The sequence below is a fragment of the Paramisgurnus dabryanus genome, chromosome 5 (genome assembly GCF_030506205.2).
Source record: "Paramisgurnus dabryanus chromosome 5, PD_genome_1.1, whole genome shotgun sequence".
Lineage (NCBI taxonomy): Eukaryota > Metazoa > Chordata > Actinopteri > Cypriniformes > Cobitidae > Paramisgurnus > Paramisgurnus dabryanus.
Window position 1 is genome coordinate 29499331 of NC_133341.1, and position 17797 is coordinate 29517127.

Genomic DNA, 17797 nt, shown 5'->3' on the forward strand with positions numbered 1-17797 from the left:
TTGATGCTGTCTGGTTAACAAGCCGGCATTTTTCTGTAGCCCGAGTGGCTTACATTTCTTTCCCGGAAAACACAGAAAACCCCCGCAGGTTTATCAACGCCATCAAAAGTAATACTGGCCTGATACAATACTGATTTTGGTGGTGACCAAATTTATTTTAAATGCCGTTTATCGCGTTTTGGAACCAAACTCTTCATATACATGTACTTAAATGGTGTACATATTGAAGGGATAGTTCGGCCAAAAATGATATTAAACCCATGATTTACTCACCCCCAAGCTGTCCGAGTTGCATATGTCCATCGTTTTTCAGACAAACACATTTTTGGATATTTTAGAAAATTTTTTAGATCTTTCAGTTGATTAAATGTAATGTTACGGGGTCCACAACCTTCCAAGTCCAAAAAAAGTCCGTCCATCCTTCACAAAATAAATCCAAACGGCTCCAGGATGATAAACAAAGGTCTTCTGAGGGTAATCCGCGCGGTGTTGTTGTAGAAATATCCATATTTAAAACTTTATTAACGTAAATAACTACCTTCCGGTAGCGCCGCCATCTTAGTCGCGTCCGCATTCTGGATGAGAGCTTACGCAGCCTACGGAGGTTACTCTGCTGCTGCTCTGTGCCCCCGCCCTCCGAATTTGTCATACGTCACTAAGAAAAGTGCGTACACTACGCTAATACTCTCTGCTGAATACAGAGGAGTCTAAGATGGCGGCGCTACTGGAAGGTAGTTATTTACGTTAATAAAGTTTTAAATATGGATATTTCTAGAACAACACCGCGTGGATTACCCTCAGAAGACCTTTGTTTATCATCCTGGAGCCGTTTGGATTTATTTTGTGAAGGATGGACGCACTTTTTTTGGACTTGAAGGTCGTGGACCCCGTAACATTACATTTAATCAACTGAAAGATCTAAAACATTTTCTAAAATATCCGAAAATGTGTTTGTCTGAAAAACGATGGACATATGCAACTCGGACAGCTTGGGGGTGAGTAAATCATGGGTTTAATATCATTTTTGGCCGAACTATCCCTTTAAGACCTTTTTAAAGGGTACTGCCCGAGTGACAGTTTAGGACCAATTTTGGACAATTTACAGTGTAGGTGTGCAGTCAGACCGTGAGCAATTATGCATATCAAACTTTTTATATATTAGCAATACAATTACACAAGGCTAAAATCCTGAGAAAAAAATTCATGTCAAGTCATGGTTTGGCCTGATGAACCTGTTTTGTATGTGGAAATCATGAATGAAAAGCAACATGAATGTGCTCCTGTATAGCCCTGTGCTAGAGCACTGTGTTAGCAGGCCAAAAGGTCATGGGTTTGAACCCAAGGCACACGCATTCTTATTAAAAATATATACCTTGTAATGCACTGTAAGTTGCGTTGGATAAAAGCGTCTGGCAAATGCATAAATGTGAATGAATGAATGAATGTACATGCTGTGCATTAATCATTAACTGTCAAGAGTTTTGGAAAAACAGCACCCTCTTGTGTGAGAAATGGTTTTGCAAACGTACTTATTCCTTGTCTCTCCCTCCTTTTGTCTGAATAGGGAGCACATGGCCACGGCCACAGTCACTTCCCCACAGAGCACTATGCCAGCTCTAATGGTGATCTGGAGGATGGCGTTATGGAGAAACTGCAGAATGGAGAGGCTGGTGGAGCATCTTCACCAAGAGTAGACGGTGAAGTCAGAGGGGTCGGAGAGGACGACAAGATGCTAAGCACAGAGCAGACAGTACAGGTGACAAAAAACAAACATTTAATTATTTTACTCTGAATTTATTAACATGATACAGTACTGTGCAAAAGTTGTCTACAATTAGATTTGTTGTAGTGCTTGATTTTAACAGCTCATTTGGTGTAACTCTCATTCGAGGAGGAAAGAGCACCCCCTTGTGATCTGAGTTTTGTTCAAATTAGTTTTTTACATTTTGTGTACATATTTCTAACTAATATAGATGTTAAAATAATCCATAGAATAAGCCCCCTGATCAAACTTTGGGGGCGTATTTCTTTCATAACAACTGGCCTATACATTATGTCTTACTTAAAGAGCTCCGAAAATAAGATATCCTTTTGTCCTTATTAATCTTTTGACACCATTAACCTCAAACTGCTCATAAATGTCTGTTAATTTTGTACACCTTCTGACCTCTTCTTGTGTTGACATCCCTGATGCAGGACACACAGAGTTCAGGTGGAGCCAGAACGGGTGGATGCTATTGGCTGAAGGGCCAGGCGTACTCTGACATCGGGACTTTGGCATGGATGATCACTCTGAGTGACGGTCTGCATAATTTTATAGATGGCCTAGCAATCGGTGCCTCTTTCACTGCATCTGTGTTTCAGGGGATCAGTACTTCTGTCGCCATTCTGTGTGAGGAGTTTCCGCATGAACTGGGTGAGAATTACTTTAAGCCGTAGCACACACTTTAACTCTTTGTTCAACTCGTAAAATGTAGTGTGAAACCTTGTCTTTTTGTCCTGACTAAGTCTGAATTTTCCACAAAGTGATGTTCAGTCTATGTAATTTCAGTTCGCTTCTGCTTTTTGTGTCTAGGCGATTTTGTAATCTTGCTAAATGCTGGCATGAGCATTCAGCAGGCACTGTTCTTCAACTTCATATCAGCGTGCTGCTGTTATCTGGGCATGGGCTTCGGCATCCTGGCCGGGAATCAATTCTCTCCGAACTGGATCTTTGCTTTAGCTGGGGGCATGTTCCTCTACATAGCGCTGGCTGATATGGTAAGAGGCATAATTTTGGTCTCTTGCTGGCTTTGAAAATAACTTTAACGCATGTTTTACACCGCACGTGTGAGCAGAACATTAGGAGAGCGTTTGCCGCACGTGGCCATTGTGCTTCACTGCTGCTACAGCGCCGCTCCTGCTACGAGAGTACTGACGAACTTTAAAAAAAAATTTAGCCGCTTACGTACTCAGGGTTCCCACGGGTCCTTGAAATCCTTGAAAGTTTGTGAATCTGGGGGGGGAATTCAAGGCCCTGGGAGTTTTTTAAAATATACATGCATAGATGCAGGTCATTGAAAGTGCTTGAATCTTTTTTATGCAAGAAATTTTCTAGAAAAATGCTTATTTGTGTAGGATAATACCATAAAAATTCTAGACTTTTTAAGCACATGTGCTATACTGTTCCCTTTACATGCTTATATCTTCTGTATGCGAATGTTGATTCATATCAAAATGCTTTTTTGCATAGTTGTGTTTGACACATGAAAATGTCTCGGGTTACGTATGTAACTGTTGTTCCCTGAGAAGGGAACGAGACGCTGTATCTCCCTTTCCATACTTCCTGTGTCCCTGTTACGCCGTCTTTGGCAATATTTCAGATAGCGATATACTTCCTGGCTTTGTTGTTAAGCCTCACCATTGGTTGAATTTTATATACACATTCAGACGCACTTACCCCTGGAGGCGTCCCCAAAGTGTCACCGCATTGACGCAGCGCGAGTTCACTCGAAAGGGAACTGTAACAATGTTTCTCAAAAGGTAACATGATGTAACCTTGCTCTCACTTGAAATTTGTCCCCCCATTTAGTCCTTGAATTTGAGAGCTGGACAGTCCTTGAAAGGTCCTTGAATTTGAAGTTAACTAAGGTGTGGTAACCCTGTGCACTGCTCACACGTGCGCTTTGAACCGGCTTAACTATACAGGAACATAAAAATGCAAAAACATTTACAACAATATTATCATTTACAAAGCAATGCTGTTAATTTATTTTTCTTTCCCGTCTCTGCAGTTTCCAGAGATGAATGAAGTAAGCCGTGAGGAAGAGGAAGCAGGAGGAACTGCCTCTCTGGTCACTTTTGCCATCCAGAACGCTGGGCTGCTCACTGGTTTTACCATCATGCTTATACTCACTATCTACTCTGGACAGATACAGCTTGAATAGCAGAGGACCTAACTACAAACTGACAACCAAAAGACTAACATGGTATCTGGACCTACTGGGCTAAACCTTCAGCAGTGCTGGCTTGTTTTAAAGCCCAGCTGGACTAGGTCAGGACAAAAATTCGTATGGGTGTATTTTGGGCTCACATTACACCCCGGACTGTTTGAATGATGCTTGAAGTTTGACTGACATATTTAGATTCATTCACAACCAAGGATTTGTGGATAGATCATCTGTCGTTTGTCTAGTTTAGGCCTTGACTTTTTCCTTTGCCTCAAAAGAAGCTTTAAGATACTTCGATTTTTATCTGCTTTGCAGATTCAACAACCCCACTAAACATCTGGGAATTTGTAATCATTTGTACTGTTTTAATCTTTTTGGCATTGATTAACGTGACACGAGGAGTGTACACCAAATACTTTGCATGCTCCTTTCTTTAAACTGGTCAAATGAAGGCTAGTCAAACTGATTCCAGTGCAAAATGTTTTTGTTAGTTTACCGGGAAATAAAAAAAAAAGACAAAAACAATGTAGTTTTAGTATAGTTAAGTTACACAGATACAGTTGCACACTGTAAGTAGCTATTTTAGTTACTTCATGTCCGTTATTTTTTTATTATTTCTACTAGTTTTCCCAATGTCATTCCATATTAGTGAAAAAAAAAATGATGGAGTTGAAAACAAACAAATCACTTAGTGGCACTTATTTTTTGATATTGTTGTTTGTGTTTAACCTCTTTGTCAGAGATGCTGAGACCTAAGTTTTTCTTGAAAGATCTCCACCAACTTTTTATATGACCAGAATAAGTGGTGAATCTTTTTCCTTTTTATGTATCAATTGTTTTGAAACCAAATGAATTTAGACTTTCTTATGTTTTATTTGTTAAACCCTATGTATTATTTACAGACAAAGAAACAGTTGAATGGATGGATGGATTGTAAAGGGTTAAATAGAAAAATTAGCATTATTTTCCCCCTTAGCAGAGCTTTTGTCATGTCAGCTGACATACTTATGGTAAATATGCTTTTATTTGGCAACTTGTTAGTGGCTTTTGTGATAAACAAAATACCACAGTGACTTTTAAATTAATGTTTAAAATATGCAATTTGTTGTATTACAAATCAGAAAAGTTATTCGAATCGAAAACCACCATTATTAAAACATATAGACATTCCTGATGAAACACAAAGAAGAAATATGTTTTCCTTAGGTTTAACACAATAAACTGAATTGCATCTATTTTATATATATAGTTGCACTTGAAAATACTGACATTTTCATTTTTCCCCATCTTTCATTTGATTGTTACCATTGTAAGAAATTAGCAATTCAGGCAAGACTGTAAGTTAAATCACGTATCATTCCTTATAACTGAGCTTGTTTAGTGTTCTTTATGTAAAGAACTTTATTATTTAATTAATATCTACCTGTAGATGACTTAAGCTTTATAAGTCATTGGGAGTATTTATTTATACATAACGATATAGATATGTTACATTTTCTATGCAGCAGAACAGAATTTACTTGGTTAGGAAAAACTTTGCCATTTTTGAAGAGGTGAGCCTGTCTGTTTTCTTGTCCGCATTCGCTCATGGTCTAGATCCATTCAGATCTAGGCTTTTCCTTGTAAACAGGCTGTATCATCTTTGTCTTCCGCATATAACATATTCTTCCATTATACATTCATCACTTGTTATCCATGTTGGTTAAATAATGTTGTTAGCTGAAAATGCATTACTTCATTTGTAATGTGCATTTATAAAACTGACTTCCCAGTGTGCTAAGGAAGAAATGGTTACAATTGTTGTCTTGTTCATTTTATTGAAAGTAATTATATACAGTAGCTCTATATAGACTGTACCCTTTGTACTTGCACATACATTTGGCAAATCAAAGTAACATTTTTCCAGGACCATTTTTTGTGCTATTTAGACCATCAGAGTAAATTCCCTTTGTGTATGTATTACATTTGACTTTGTAGGGCATCACAGGTTGCAACATGGTTTCAGCTTGCGTCTAATATCTATGCATTGAGACATGTCCTCTGAAGTGAGTTTATGCCTTAAAGAGAAAAGTTTTAGATTTTTGTACCTCATTTTAAAATAGTAATATTTAAAGTTTAGTGTAAAATGTGTCACTGGTCATTTGTGATTTTAAAGTTGTTTTCTGTTTATTGTTATAAATAACGGTATTTAAATGACAAATGGGGGTTGTTTTATATTTGTTGCTGTAAAAGCGTATGTGAGCAAATCAGTGAACATCTCATTTGTTTTAGTAGAAGGTATCAGGTTATTATGAAGGAAATATTTTAACAACGCTAAATGTCTCAAGTGTTGTGTGAATTGTGATGCAATTGTGCAACGTGTGAAATCTGCTGGTAATGTTTTTTTCTTTTATCTTTTATTTGAAATTTTAGGCCAAGGGGTTTCAGCTCATTGTGCTGTGAAGAAATGATTTTTAACTAATAAAAAAAGTTTCTTATCATTCATTTGTAGATGTTTTATGTTGATTATTTTGTTATAAGGTAACATGTAATTTTAATATTGGTTAATATGGATTGGCATTGGCATTTCATTTGTTGCAAATAATTTGTATATACACTACACCAATAACTTTATTACTTAGTATTTTTGTCAGAAAAACTATCTAAAAATTCTTAAATAAGATGTATTTACTTGATAAGCAATATGACCTAGGAAAATGGGTCTAGTTTTTATTGCTTACAACAAGCAAAAAAATCTGCCAATGGAATAAGATTGTTTTTTTAATAAGTGTTAATGAAAAAGTACACTTAATTCAATAATTTTTTGCTTGTTTTAAGCACAAATTCACTCAAATGCCATATTTTTTGTCTAAAAACTAGACTTATTTTCCCAGGTCATTTTGTTCATCATCTTAATTTAAGAATTTTTAGATATTTTTACTGAAAACAAGACATAAATACTAAGTGAAAGTCATTTTTTTGCAGTGTATATATATTTTTTTATAAAAACTTTTACAAAGTATTAATGTAGTAACCTTGTGATATTAATCATATTTATCTTTGCTAAATGCTAATAATAATAATAATAATGTATTTATTCATAATTTAAATTATTAATATTGCATGCTAATTTAACTAGTTTGTACACGGCAAAAAATGATTTTCAAGAAAAAAAATTATTTGTATTTTTGTCTTGTTTTCAGTAAAAATATCTAAAAATTCTTAAATTAAGATGTTTTTTCTTGATGAGCAAAACAACCCAAGAAAATAAGTCTAGTTTTTAGACCAAAAATATCAAATTGAAGTGATTTTGTGCATAAAACGAGCAAAACAATCTGACAATGGGCTAAGCAAAACATCTTGAACATTTTTCTTGAGAACACTAAATTCAAGAAAAATTTGCTTACCCCATTGGCAGATTATTTTGCTTGTTTTATGCACAAAATCACTTAAATGTGATTTTTTTTTGGTCTTAAAAACTAGACTTATTTTCTGAAGTAATTTTGCTCATCAAGAAAAAACACCTCGATTTAAGAATTTTTAGATATTTTTACTGAAAACAAGACAAAAATACTAAGAATTTTTTCTTGAAAATCTTTTTTGGCAGTGAACCTCTGACAGACAAATATCTTTCGAGTTAACATACAAAATTAACATAACGTTTATTTAGGACTTTTATTTTGAAGGTTCAATTTTTTCAGCCCATTGAACTTTATGTTTATGTTAAACAAGTCCAAAAACTTTATTACACGTACAATGCTAATGTTTAACACAAGCCATGAATATGTTTGTATATCTTGTGCCAGGACTGTTTATCTCTTTTAGCATGCCATCAGGGGCGTCCCTCTGGCTATTAAACAGTTAACTTACCTTTGAACAGAAAGCGAGACCTTTGTCACAATGTCATGACTGTGTGGACCGCGCGGGTCTCATACCACGCCAGTTGTTAGTATAAACATCTCAGGGCTTTCGAGGAAGAAGCTATGTTGTACAAATCCCAGAACAAAATCCTCTTTATTTTCATAGTGCTGCTTCAGTTGTTGCCCAGAAATGCTGGTAAGTTCTTCATACACTGGATCAAATACTTATATAATGCAGTGAAAAAAATTATATTTTCTCCATTTAAGACTTTTAAACGCAGTGCTTTCTAATGCAATGCCATGTGTTTTCCATGTAGCCCAGTCGTGTGCGCGCAGCTGCGGTAAGAAGTTGAACACATGCTCCTGTCACTCAACATGTGAATCTTTAAAAGATTGCTGCTCAGATTATAAACAGTTTTGCCTCGACATAACACCATACTCCGGATCTTTGTTTGGAGGAACTGAATTTCAAATTCTCCACGCTATTTTTGAGCCAAACATTAGCCTGACATGTAGGTAAGTATGCCACAAATCTGAAGCACACAAATCACACTGCTTATAAACAAATTAAAATCACAATGCGGTTTGTATAAGAGGACGAATTAAATAATTTTGCAATTGCTTTCATTATTAGCTTAAAAAGATCATGTATACATTTCCATAGACTAATACTGTAATTAAGGTAATTATTTTGTTTGTTTAATTAATACATTTATTTATATTTAATATTTACTATGGTTAGATTTAAAATACAGTATATAGGAATTTTACCACAGTTTACTATAGTAAATACTACTTCAGATCGTGTAGGAAGCATACAAACCATATGACTACGACGTTTAAAGTAACTAAGTCGAACTGTTACAATACTGTTTGTATAACATGACACATATAATCATTTTGCTATTGCTTACATTATAAAGATTATGATGTATGCAAATGACTTTAGTATTTACTTGTAAATTGTTTATACTGTAATATATTACTTTGATAATATAAAGGCCTACTACTACTGCATACTGTAGTAGGCCTAAATGGATAAACCGTAAACTGTAGTATACTTTATTTTTTACTATGGTAAGGTTCAAAAACATTACAGTATCTAGGAATTTTACTGCAGTTTACTATAATAAATACTAAAGTGAACTACAGTATTTTTTTCATGTGGGTGTTCATAAATAATTAAAGTTACAAACAAGGTAAAACTGTTCAAATACCATATCTAGTGACTGGTTTGTAAAATGTAATATTTAATCTATTTTCTACATTCCCGGATTTCCCGCATTAAAAAATACTTTGGTATACTACACTCACCTAAAGGATTATTAGGAACACCATACTAATACTGTGTTTGACCCCTTTTCGTCTTCAGAACTGCCTTAATTCTACGTGGCATTGATTCAACAAGGTGCTGAAAGCATTTTTTAGAAATGTTGGCCCATATTGATAGGATAGCATCTTGCAGTTGATGGAGATTTGTGGGATGCACATCCAGGGCACGAAGCTCCCGGTCCACCACATCCCAAAGATGCTATATTGGGTTGAGATCTGGTGACTGTGGGGGCCATTTTAGTACAGTGAACTCATTGTCATGTTCAAGAAACCAATTTGAAATAATTCAAGCTTTGTGACATGTTGTTTTATCCTGCTGGAAGTAGCCATCAGAGGATGGGTAGATGGTGGTCATAAAGGGATGGACATGGTCAGAAACAATGCTCAGGTAGGCCATGGCATTTAAACAATGCCCAATTGGCACTAAGGGGGCCTAGAAAACAGTGTGCCAAGAAAACATCCCCCACACAATTACACCACCAGCCTGCACAATGGTAACAAGGCATGACGGATCCATGCTCTCATTCTGTTTACACCAAATTCTGACTCTGTCGCAACAGAAATCAAGACTCATTAACATTTTTCCAATCTTCACTGTCCAATTTTGGTGAGCTCATGCAAATTGTAGCCTCTTTTTCCTATTTGTAGTGGAGATGAGTGGTACTTGGTGGGGTCTTCTGCTGTTGTAGCCCATCCGCCTCAAGGTTGTGCGTGTTGTGGCTTCACAAATGCTTTGCTGCATACCTCGGTTGTAACAAGTGGTTATTTCAGACAAATTTGCTCTTCTATCAGCTTGAATCAGTCGGCCCATTCTCCTCTGACCTCTAGCATCAACAAGGCATTTTCGCCCACAGGACTGCCGCATACTGGATGTTCTTCCCTTTTCACACCATTCTTTGTAAACCCTAGAAATGGTTGTGGGTAACTGAGCAGACTGGCCCGTCTGGCACCAACAACCATGCCATGCTCAAAATTGCTTAAATCACCTTTCTTTTCCATTCTGACATTCAGTTTGGAGTTCAGGAGATTGTCTTGACCAGGACCACACCCCTAAATGCATTGAAGCTACTGCCATGTTTGTGATTGGTTGATTAGATAATTGCACTAATGGGAAATTTAACAGGTGTTCCTAATAATCCTTTAGGTGAGTGTATTGTATTTGCTGTGTTAAAATATAGTAAATTGTACTATAAGTGTTTTATATTAAAGGGACACAAGGCAGCATTTTTATGTTAATAAATCATCTTCGTAAGTCGGTATATGGTTAAATGACTCATTACATGACGAATGAAGACTCTCTCGCCCGCCCCTACCGTCTGTAGGAAGAATACCCCACTTGCAAGTTCGCTGTATCCGACCCGGTGTCCTTCAGTCTTGTAAAGTCTTTCCCCTCGTTCAGACAGCCAGCAACGTTATCGCTGTGTGTCGCTTGTCTCTTTCAATGAGGCGTTTCTAAATCTGCTTGTCATAAACAAATGAGTACCATCCACGCCAGTAACTGACGAGAGAAGGGTGACGTGAACTCCACTGCTTTGTTCTCATTGGTAGTCGCTCCCGAAAGTCGCTCGACATTTGCATAAAGTTAAACTTTTCTTAACTTTCTTGCGTCGCTGGACACGCCCATACGGTCGCCAACGGTCACTGTCGCTCGTGTCGCCGGAAGTCACCAGGTTTCCATTGAAATGAATGAGATTGCGTCGCTCTGCTACTGCTTGTCGTTGGCTGTCTGAACGAGGGGTTAGATGTAGAAAGCATTTACTCCCAGACACTAGGGGGAGCTAGTAGAGAAATAATACTCAGACTTGCCTTGTGTGCCTTTAAAGTAATTGCTACAATATGTTAAAATGTACTACAGTAATATGTATAGTATTCATAGTTTTACTATAGTGAATTATTGAGCTAAGCATGTGGTAAGTACGTAGTATTTACTAGAAAAAGAAAACACTATTCTGTATCTTTATAGGAATTTTATAGCAATTTACTACAGTAATAATTGCTAAAATATACTACTGTGTTTTATCATGTAGTTTGCACAGAATTATGCAATATTTAGAGTAAGACTGAAAAGTAATTGTTATTACTTATAAATATTTTAATCTATGGAAGAATAATGTTAGTCATTTTATACAGTAATAAATGTACTATATTTGTGGCAAAATACAAATATAATCATATAAAGTATAATGTTTTCGTCTTATAGGGATTTCAACTGAAGGTTGTTCTAAAAAATTATTTGAGTCATGAATTTTTTTCCTCCAAATCATCGAGGACAGCATCTGAGTCATAAAGTTCATTGGTACAACAGTGGCCTTGGTGAAGGCTACAACATAAGATAAAATAAAATATATAAATGTTTCTTATACAAACTTGAATCTGCATCATTGTTGAACACAGCTTGTATCTCTCTCAGGTTTAAGTCTGAGATTTTGACGGAGGGCTACGTGGATGGGAATGGCACGGGTCATTGTATCTCTCCTATGCTGTATGAGTTGGGCTGGATCCCTTTTGAGGTTTCCACGGACGGAGTCAATTATGATAGATCTGGAAGATGGATGTCAGGTGAGCTACAGACACATTTGAGCCCAAAAATGTTTAATTTATATTGTAACAAATGATCTTGTACTGTATGCGTATAAACAACGTGATAGTAAATCGCAAAATAAAAATTAACTTTTTACACTGCAAAAAAAGGTACAAAACTGTATCTTTTCTATTGCTGGATGGTACCCTAAGGCTCTGTTTTGTCACTTTACAGGTATACTAAACATAATGCAATTGTCAGAATCCTGCCGGATCCTGTTGGTATTTTAGTCTAGTTTAGCATGGCAGGGTTCTGACAGTACATATGTTCTATGTGGGAAGTGTGTGGTTGTAGTATTGGTTTATTTCGACCACGCATTTCCCGGGTCTCGTCACTTTTTCCCCGATCCCTTACTCGTGATTATTTTCAGCTGTATGTAATTTACTTTCTCCCTATTTAAGAGTCCTTGTGTTTGTTGTCTAGTGCACGTTCGTCTTGTTTCATGCCTTGTCCCATGCTTGTTTCTTGCCCTGTCGGTTCCAGTAAGTTTTGTATATATTTAAGTCTTGTTCTGTTTAATGTATTGAAAGTTATTGTTAGTTTTTGTTAAGTTTAGTGTTAGTTTAGTGTTGTCTTCCCTTGTCTTGTTTTGCCCCCTCGTGGGTTTTGTTTTCCTGGTTTTTCCCCTGTTTTGTAATAAATTCCCTTTTTGTTACGTCCGCATCTGGGTTCGTGTTTTGTGTTACCCCATTTCCTGACAGAACGAACGTGCCAATAAAGAACCCAGCGGACTATGGCCGAGGATCCAATTTGGTGGAATGCCCTTACCGCAGAGTCACGTTCCGGGTTTGGGTTTTTTCCACCACAAAAGGGACTCGGCCTGCATAGCTATGCCCAGAAGGTCCTGGACAGAAGGGCGTGCTTTCCGGATCGGATGGTCAACCGATACCTCCTGGCCGGCCTCGATAACCCTCCTCCTATTTCGGAACGAGCGGGTCTCATCTCCTTACCATTTTGGGAGATGGTGGACCGTCTCGAACCACAGCAAAGACCCCGGGAGGAGGAGCCGGCAGCCGGTCCACCGCCATCGGTTCCGAGGGGTTTCATCACGGGATCAATTAGACTGGGGAGTTCGGTCCCCGCCTCTCCGACTCCGAGGGGCTCACACACACCTGTCTTACCCACACCTACCCCTGTTCTTCCTGCTACACTTCCCGTACTCAGGAACCGGAGGAAGAAGAACAGGAGGAAGGGGGATCCGACCCAGCTACCAGAGCGGCCAGAGCGTCTAGAGCGCCCAGAGCCGTCGACGCAGCCGCCAGAGCGTCCAGAGCGCCCAGAGCCGTCGACGCAGCCGCCAGAGCGTCCAGAGCGCCCAGAGCCGTCGACGCAGCCGCCAGAGCGTCCAGAGCGCCCAGAGCCGTCGACGCAGCCGCCAGAGCGTCCAGAGCGCCCAGAGCCGTCGACGCAGCCGCCAGAGCGTCCAGAGCGCCCAGAGCCGTCGACGCAGCCGCCAGAGCGTCCAGAGCGCCCAGAGCCGTCGACGCAGCCGCCAGAGCGTCCAGAGCGCCCAGAGCCGTCGACGCAGCCGCCAGAGCGTCCAGAGCGCCCAGAGCCGTCGACGCAGCCGCCAGAGCGTCCAGAGCGCCCAGAGCCGTCGACGCAGCCGCCAGAGCGTCCAGAACGCCCAGAGGCTTCGACGCAGACGCCAGCGCAGCCCCAGCCATGTGCGCCGCCAGCGCAGCCCCAGCCTTGTGCGCCGCCAGCGCAACCCCAGCCTTGTGCGCCGCCAGCGCAACCCCAGCCTTGTGCGCCGCCAGCGCAGCCCCAGCCGTGTGCGCCGCCAGCGCAGCCCCAGCCTTGTGCGCAGCCAGCGCAACCCCAGCCGTGTGCGCAGCCAGCGCAACCCCAGCCGTGGGCGCAGCCAGCGCAACCCCAGCCTTGTGCGCAGCCAGCGCAACCCCAGCCGTGGGCGCAACCAGCGCAACCCCAGCCGTGGGCGCAGTCAGCGCCACCCCAGCCAGACTTTGCCATTTTTGGCCATGGTCATCCCGGGACTCTCCCGAAGTCCACCCAGACTCTTTCCCCACCCTCCCACCCTGGACCACCCCCTATGAACTTTTGTGTTCCCCCACCCCCCCTCCCTTGTTTATTATTTTTATTGTCCCATCCCAATCCAGTCATTGTTATGTCTTGTTTGCCCCTAATGTTATTTGTTATGTTTTCATGGTTCATGTCATGTATGCAGTCCGTCTTGTCCCGTGTTTAGTGTTCCCCCTTCGAAGGCGTCTAGTAGCCGCCTTTTGGAGGGGGGCGTACTGTCAGAATCCTGCCGGATCCTGTTGGTATTTTAGTCTAGTTTAGCATGGCAGGGTTCTGACAGTACATATGTTCTATGTGGGAAGTGTGTGGTTGTAGTATTGGTTTATTTCGACCACGCATTTCCCGGGTCTCGTCACTTTTTCCCCGATCCCTTACTCGTGATTATTTTCAGCTGTATGTAATTTACTTTCTCCCTATTTAAGAGTCCTTGTGTTTGTTGTCTAGTGCACGTTCGTCTTGTTTCATGCCTTGTCCCATGCTTGTTTCTTGCCCTGTCGGTTCCAGTAAGTTTTGTATATATTTAAGTCTTGTTCTGTTTAATGTATTGAAAGTTATTGTTAGTTTTTGTTAAGTTTAGTGTTAGTTTAGTGTTGTCTTCCCTTGTCTTGTTTTGCCCCCTCGTGGGTTTTGTTTTCCTGGTTTTTCCCCTGTTTTGTAATAAATTCCCTTTTTGTTACGTCCGCATCTGGGTTCGTGTTTTGTGTTACCCCATTTCCTGACAGCAATGTTGTACCTTTTTGGATACATTACTGTACCATAAAGCGACACTCCACTTTTTTTAAAATATGCTCATTTTCCAGCTTCCCTAGAGTTAAATATTTGATTTGTACCATTTTGGAATCCATTCAGAGTCTGGCGCTTCCACTTTTAGCATAGCTTAGCATAATCCATTGAATCTGATTAGACCATTAGCATCACGCCTAAAAAATATCCAAAGAGTTTTGATATTTTTCCTATTTAAAACTTGACTCTTCTGTAGTTACATTGTGTACTAAGACCGACGGAAAATTTAAAGTTGCGATTTTCTAGGCCGATATGGCTAGGAACTACACTCTCATTCTGGCGTAATAATTAAAGACTTTTTGTAACATGGCTGCAGGAGGCGCAATGATATTACGCAGCAGTTGAAAATAGTCCCCTTAGTATCTTTCAATAGCAGGGGACTATTTTCGGGCACTGCTTAATATCATTGCACATCCTGCAGCCATGTTACGACAGAAAAGTCCTTAATTTTTTTTTTAAGTGAAGTGTCCCTTTAAGGATATTGTGTACTTTAAAGGTAACTGGAAGGCGGATCTTACATCACCAGAAGAGTGGCCATATTGAGCATTGCATTGTCCCCTATTCATCGTGCTCAATCTTGTTATATGCGATATCTTACTTGTTACTTACTAAGTTTATTGAATCATTTTTGTCTTAATGTAGAAAACATTTTGTATTCATTGGTTCTCTAATTTATAGTTCATCACAGTAAGCTGGACTTTTTATACAAGATCACGCTGCAGGATGAAAAGAAGTGGCAATACTACGGTACCCCTAAGGTCGGTGGAGATTTAGAGATGAGATGGATGTCATCTCTCATAAACTCAGAGAAAGTGAACATCGAACTGTGGGGTTACAATGAGACTGGTGAGTAAAGCACAGCTGAATAAGTCAAAATGATTTGTTAAGTAGGTTGTTTTTAATTTAGTGTTTGTTGTTTAAAATAATTTTATGTCAAGTAAAATCTCAACAAGCAAAAGAAAGTCAAATGTACACTGTTAATAAAATTAACCCTGAGCAATACAGATGGTTTACAGCCTGTAAGTGACGTTTAAACTTTTCACAAGATATAAGCCAGTATCATAACAGTTTAATTATCATAAACCATGTCTCGGTCATGGTTCACCAAAAAATCTAATGACAGGAAATAATACAATTTTGTATAAATCACATAAAGCCAGTTTATTGCATTACAACATTTCCTGACCTCTAAAATCTGGTAATGTAATGGTCTCAGCGTAATTTTTTTGAGTAAAATGTACTTTTGTATTCTTTTGGGTTTAATGTTAAATCATTTGGCAATATTATCCAAAAAGTGGCATAAAAAGTCATTGTGTGGTGACTGGACATGTTTTGTGATTCACCCAAGTGTTTATAGTGTATGCACACATGATCTATATAAAGTGCAAACCAGATAAATTAAGATAGATTATTATTCTTTTTATAACAGGGGTGCCATATTCTAGTAATTGGGAGGCAGAATGGAAGTATCTGTACACCGTGGACAGAGATGTGACCAACTGGGGATTCTTCCGTTTTATCCCGCATCCCGCAGAAAATCAGTACTCAATGTGGCATTTGGGCAGCATGCGGGTCGTTGCCAGCACCAAACCTGATGGAGCTCGGTAGGTACTAATCGGGTGATTCTCACGAAATTAGACTTATGAGGTATTATGAAACATTTTGATAAAAAAGTAAATGCAAAGTAAGAGTATCAAAATAAGAAGCATACAGTTACAAACATCTCTTCATGTACTATTTTGCACATGATTTCAAATGACATCATACAAACCAATTTTGTTGTTTTTTACACATTTAAGGGGAACATTTTCATTAGCGCAACGTGTCCATGACTGGATTTGGGTTCTTTGACATGGAAATATTTATAATTTAAAAAATTATAAAAAGCTTCAGTGCATGTTATACTATAAACATTTACAGTAAAGAAACATGGTATTTGGTGATCATTGGTAAATGTAGAGACAATAATAAGGAATATAAATGTGTCCAAGATCGATTTTCTCATCCTCCGCAACAATTTTCATTCATTCAATCAAACATTTAAAAAAATTTGTTGGAAGGGACATAATTGACTGTGACACACAATATGGCTGCCAGGTAAGCAGTTCTTATTTTTTCTCTCCAGATAAAAGTTATAATTTTGTTTGTCATAGTACCTAGACAACTTTTTAGTTCTCATTACTGAAACATGGGTTTGTAAATGCATATATTTAATGTAATATCATGTTGCGGTAATGATCATTTTTGATAAAGATAATCTAAAAAAATGTAAATAATTATATAGGAAATATTTTTTAAACACTCTAAAAATAATGGTTATAATATGGCTTTAAGGGCTTTTAACTCTTTCACCGCCGGCGTTTTTTTTTTTTTAAAGTTGCCAGCCAGCGCCAGCGTTTTTCATGATTTTCACCAAAGTTTAATGCCTTCCAGAAAATGTTCTTCTTTAAATATATAAACATACAATATACGAAATTAAAGAACAGACCCTCTGCTTTCATCCTACCTTCAGTGGTTCTTTTGTAATCAGCTTTTGAATATGGGTAGGTTTCTGCAAAAACACCACATTTTTAGCAAAAAGCAGAGATAATTCCATTTTTGTGACGGACTTTTCATAGAGATCCCATTCAGAGCGATCTTTAAAACAGACACGGACATGCAGCCGCTTGCCATAGGGCAATACTTCCGGGTTTAAAAAGTATTGGGGAAAGACGGAAAATCTCGTCATTGGCAGGGGAACATTTCTCTTGATTGACGAGATATCTCGTCAATGGCGGCGAAAGAGTTAAAAATTCTGATGCTGGACACCTTTCAAATTTGGATTTCGTGAGAATCACCCAATCGGGTGTGCCTCATACATCTTGAAAGTGAAGCCGCTGGCTCTTTGATCGCCTCCTGGTGGCTGGCTGCAGTACAAGTCATAAACCCCGCCATCTTCATGCAAACGAATAAAAAAAATATTTACACTTCCAATAACATTTTCAAAAGATGGCTTTTGGACAGGTAGTTGTTATCATGCTGATATATGTTCAATTCTTCATTTTTCATTTTAGCTAGTGATTTGATGCTATAGAAACGGGGCATGTTGTTATGATTCGCGTAGTTGAATTGAGCGCACGAGCATTTGGGCGAAAGCCTGATACCGCAGCTCCGCCTCTGGCTCCGCGGACGATTCCTTCTGCGCATGCCCTGGCTCCAAACTGACGTTTTTACGTAACATGGCAGCGCCTATGGTCGGACATTTTTGGCTTCAATTCATTACAATCTATTGTTCTAATAGTTATAGTTAG

At 38.9% G+C, this 17797-nt stretch overlaps 2 protein-coding genes and 1 long non-coding RNA gene across 9 annotated transcripts in view; 2 read left to right on the forward strand and 1 right to left on the reverse strand.

Annotated features, from left to right (window-relative positions):
• Window positions 1-1665, reverse strand: part of LOC135732619 (uncharacterized) — a 7338-nt gene extending 5673 nt beyond the window's left edge. Inside the window, exon 1 of the long non-coding RNA XR_010526785.2 lies at window positions 1530-1665. This is a non-coding gene — a long non-coding RNA (uncharacterized lncRNA). The remainder of the gene's footprint in view (window positions 1-1529) is intronic.
• slc39a14 (solute carrier family 39 member 14) overlaps window positions 1-6413 on the forward strand; it is a 30952-nt gene extending 24539 nt beyond the window's left edge. For all 3 annotated transcript variants that reach the window (XM_065250842.1, XM_065250841.1, XM_065250840.1), the window contains exons 6-9: window positions 1565-1756; window positions 2197-2416; window positions 2576-2760; window positions 3774-6413. In XM_065250842.1, coding sequence (XP_065106914.1) covers window positions 1565-1756; window positions 2197-2416; window positions 2576-2760; window positions 3774-3926 — 750 coding nt within the window. In that variant the 3' untranslated portion in view covers window positions 3927-6413. The remainder of the gene's footprint in view (window positions 1-1564; window positions 1757-2196; window positions 2417-2575; window positions 2761-3773) is intronic.
• A 1393-nt stretch (window positions 6414-7806) lies between these two features.
• The window catches only part of susd2 (sushi domain containing 2), a 59120-nt gene continuing 49129 nt past the window's right edge, over window positions 7807-17797 (forward strand). For 2 of the 5 annotated variants that reach the window (XM_065250836.2, XM_065250837.2), the window contains exons 1-5: window positions 7807-7964; window positions 8086-8284; window positions 11511-11659; window positions 15186-15353; window positions 15937-16111. In XM_065250836.2, coding sequence (XP_065106908.1) covers window positions 7892-7964; window positions 8086-8284; window positions 11511-11659; window positions 15186-15353; window positions 15937-16111 — 764 coding nt within the window. In that variant the 5' untranslated portion in view covers window positions 7807-7891. Of the gene's footprint in view, window positions 7965-8085; window positions 8285-10110; window positions 10245-11300; window positions 11397-11510; window positions 11660-15185; window positions 15354-15936; window positions 16112-17797 lie in introns of those variants that run through there. The other 3 variants (XM_073814733.1, XM_073814734.1, XM_065250839.2) reach the window with 3 other exon arrangements.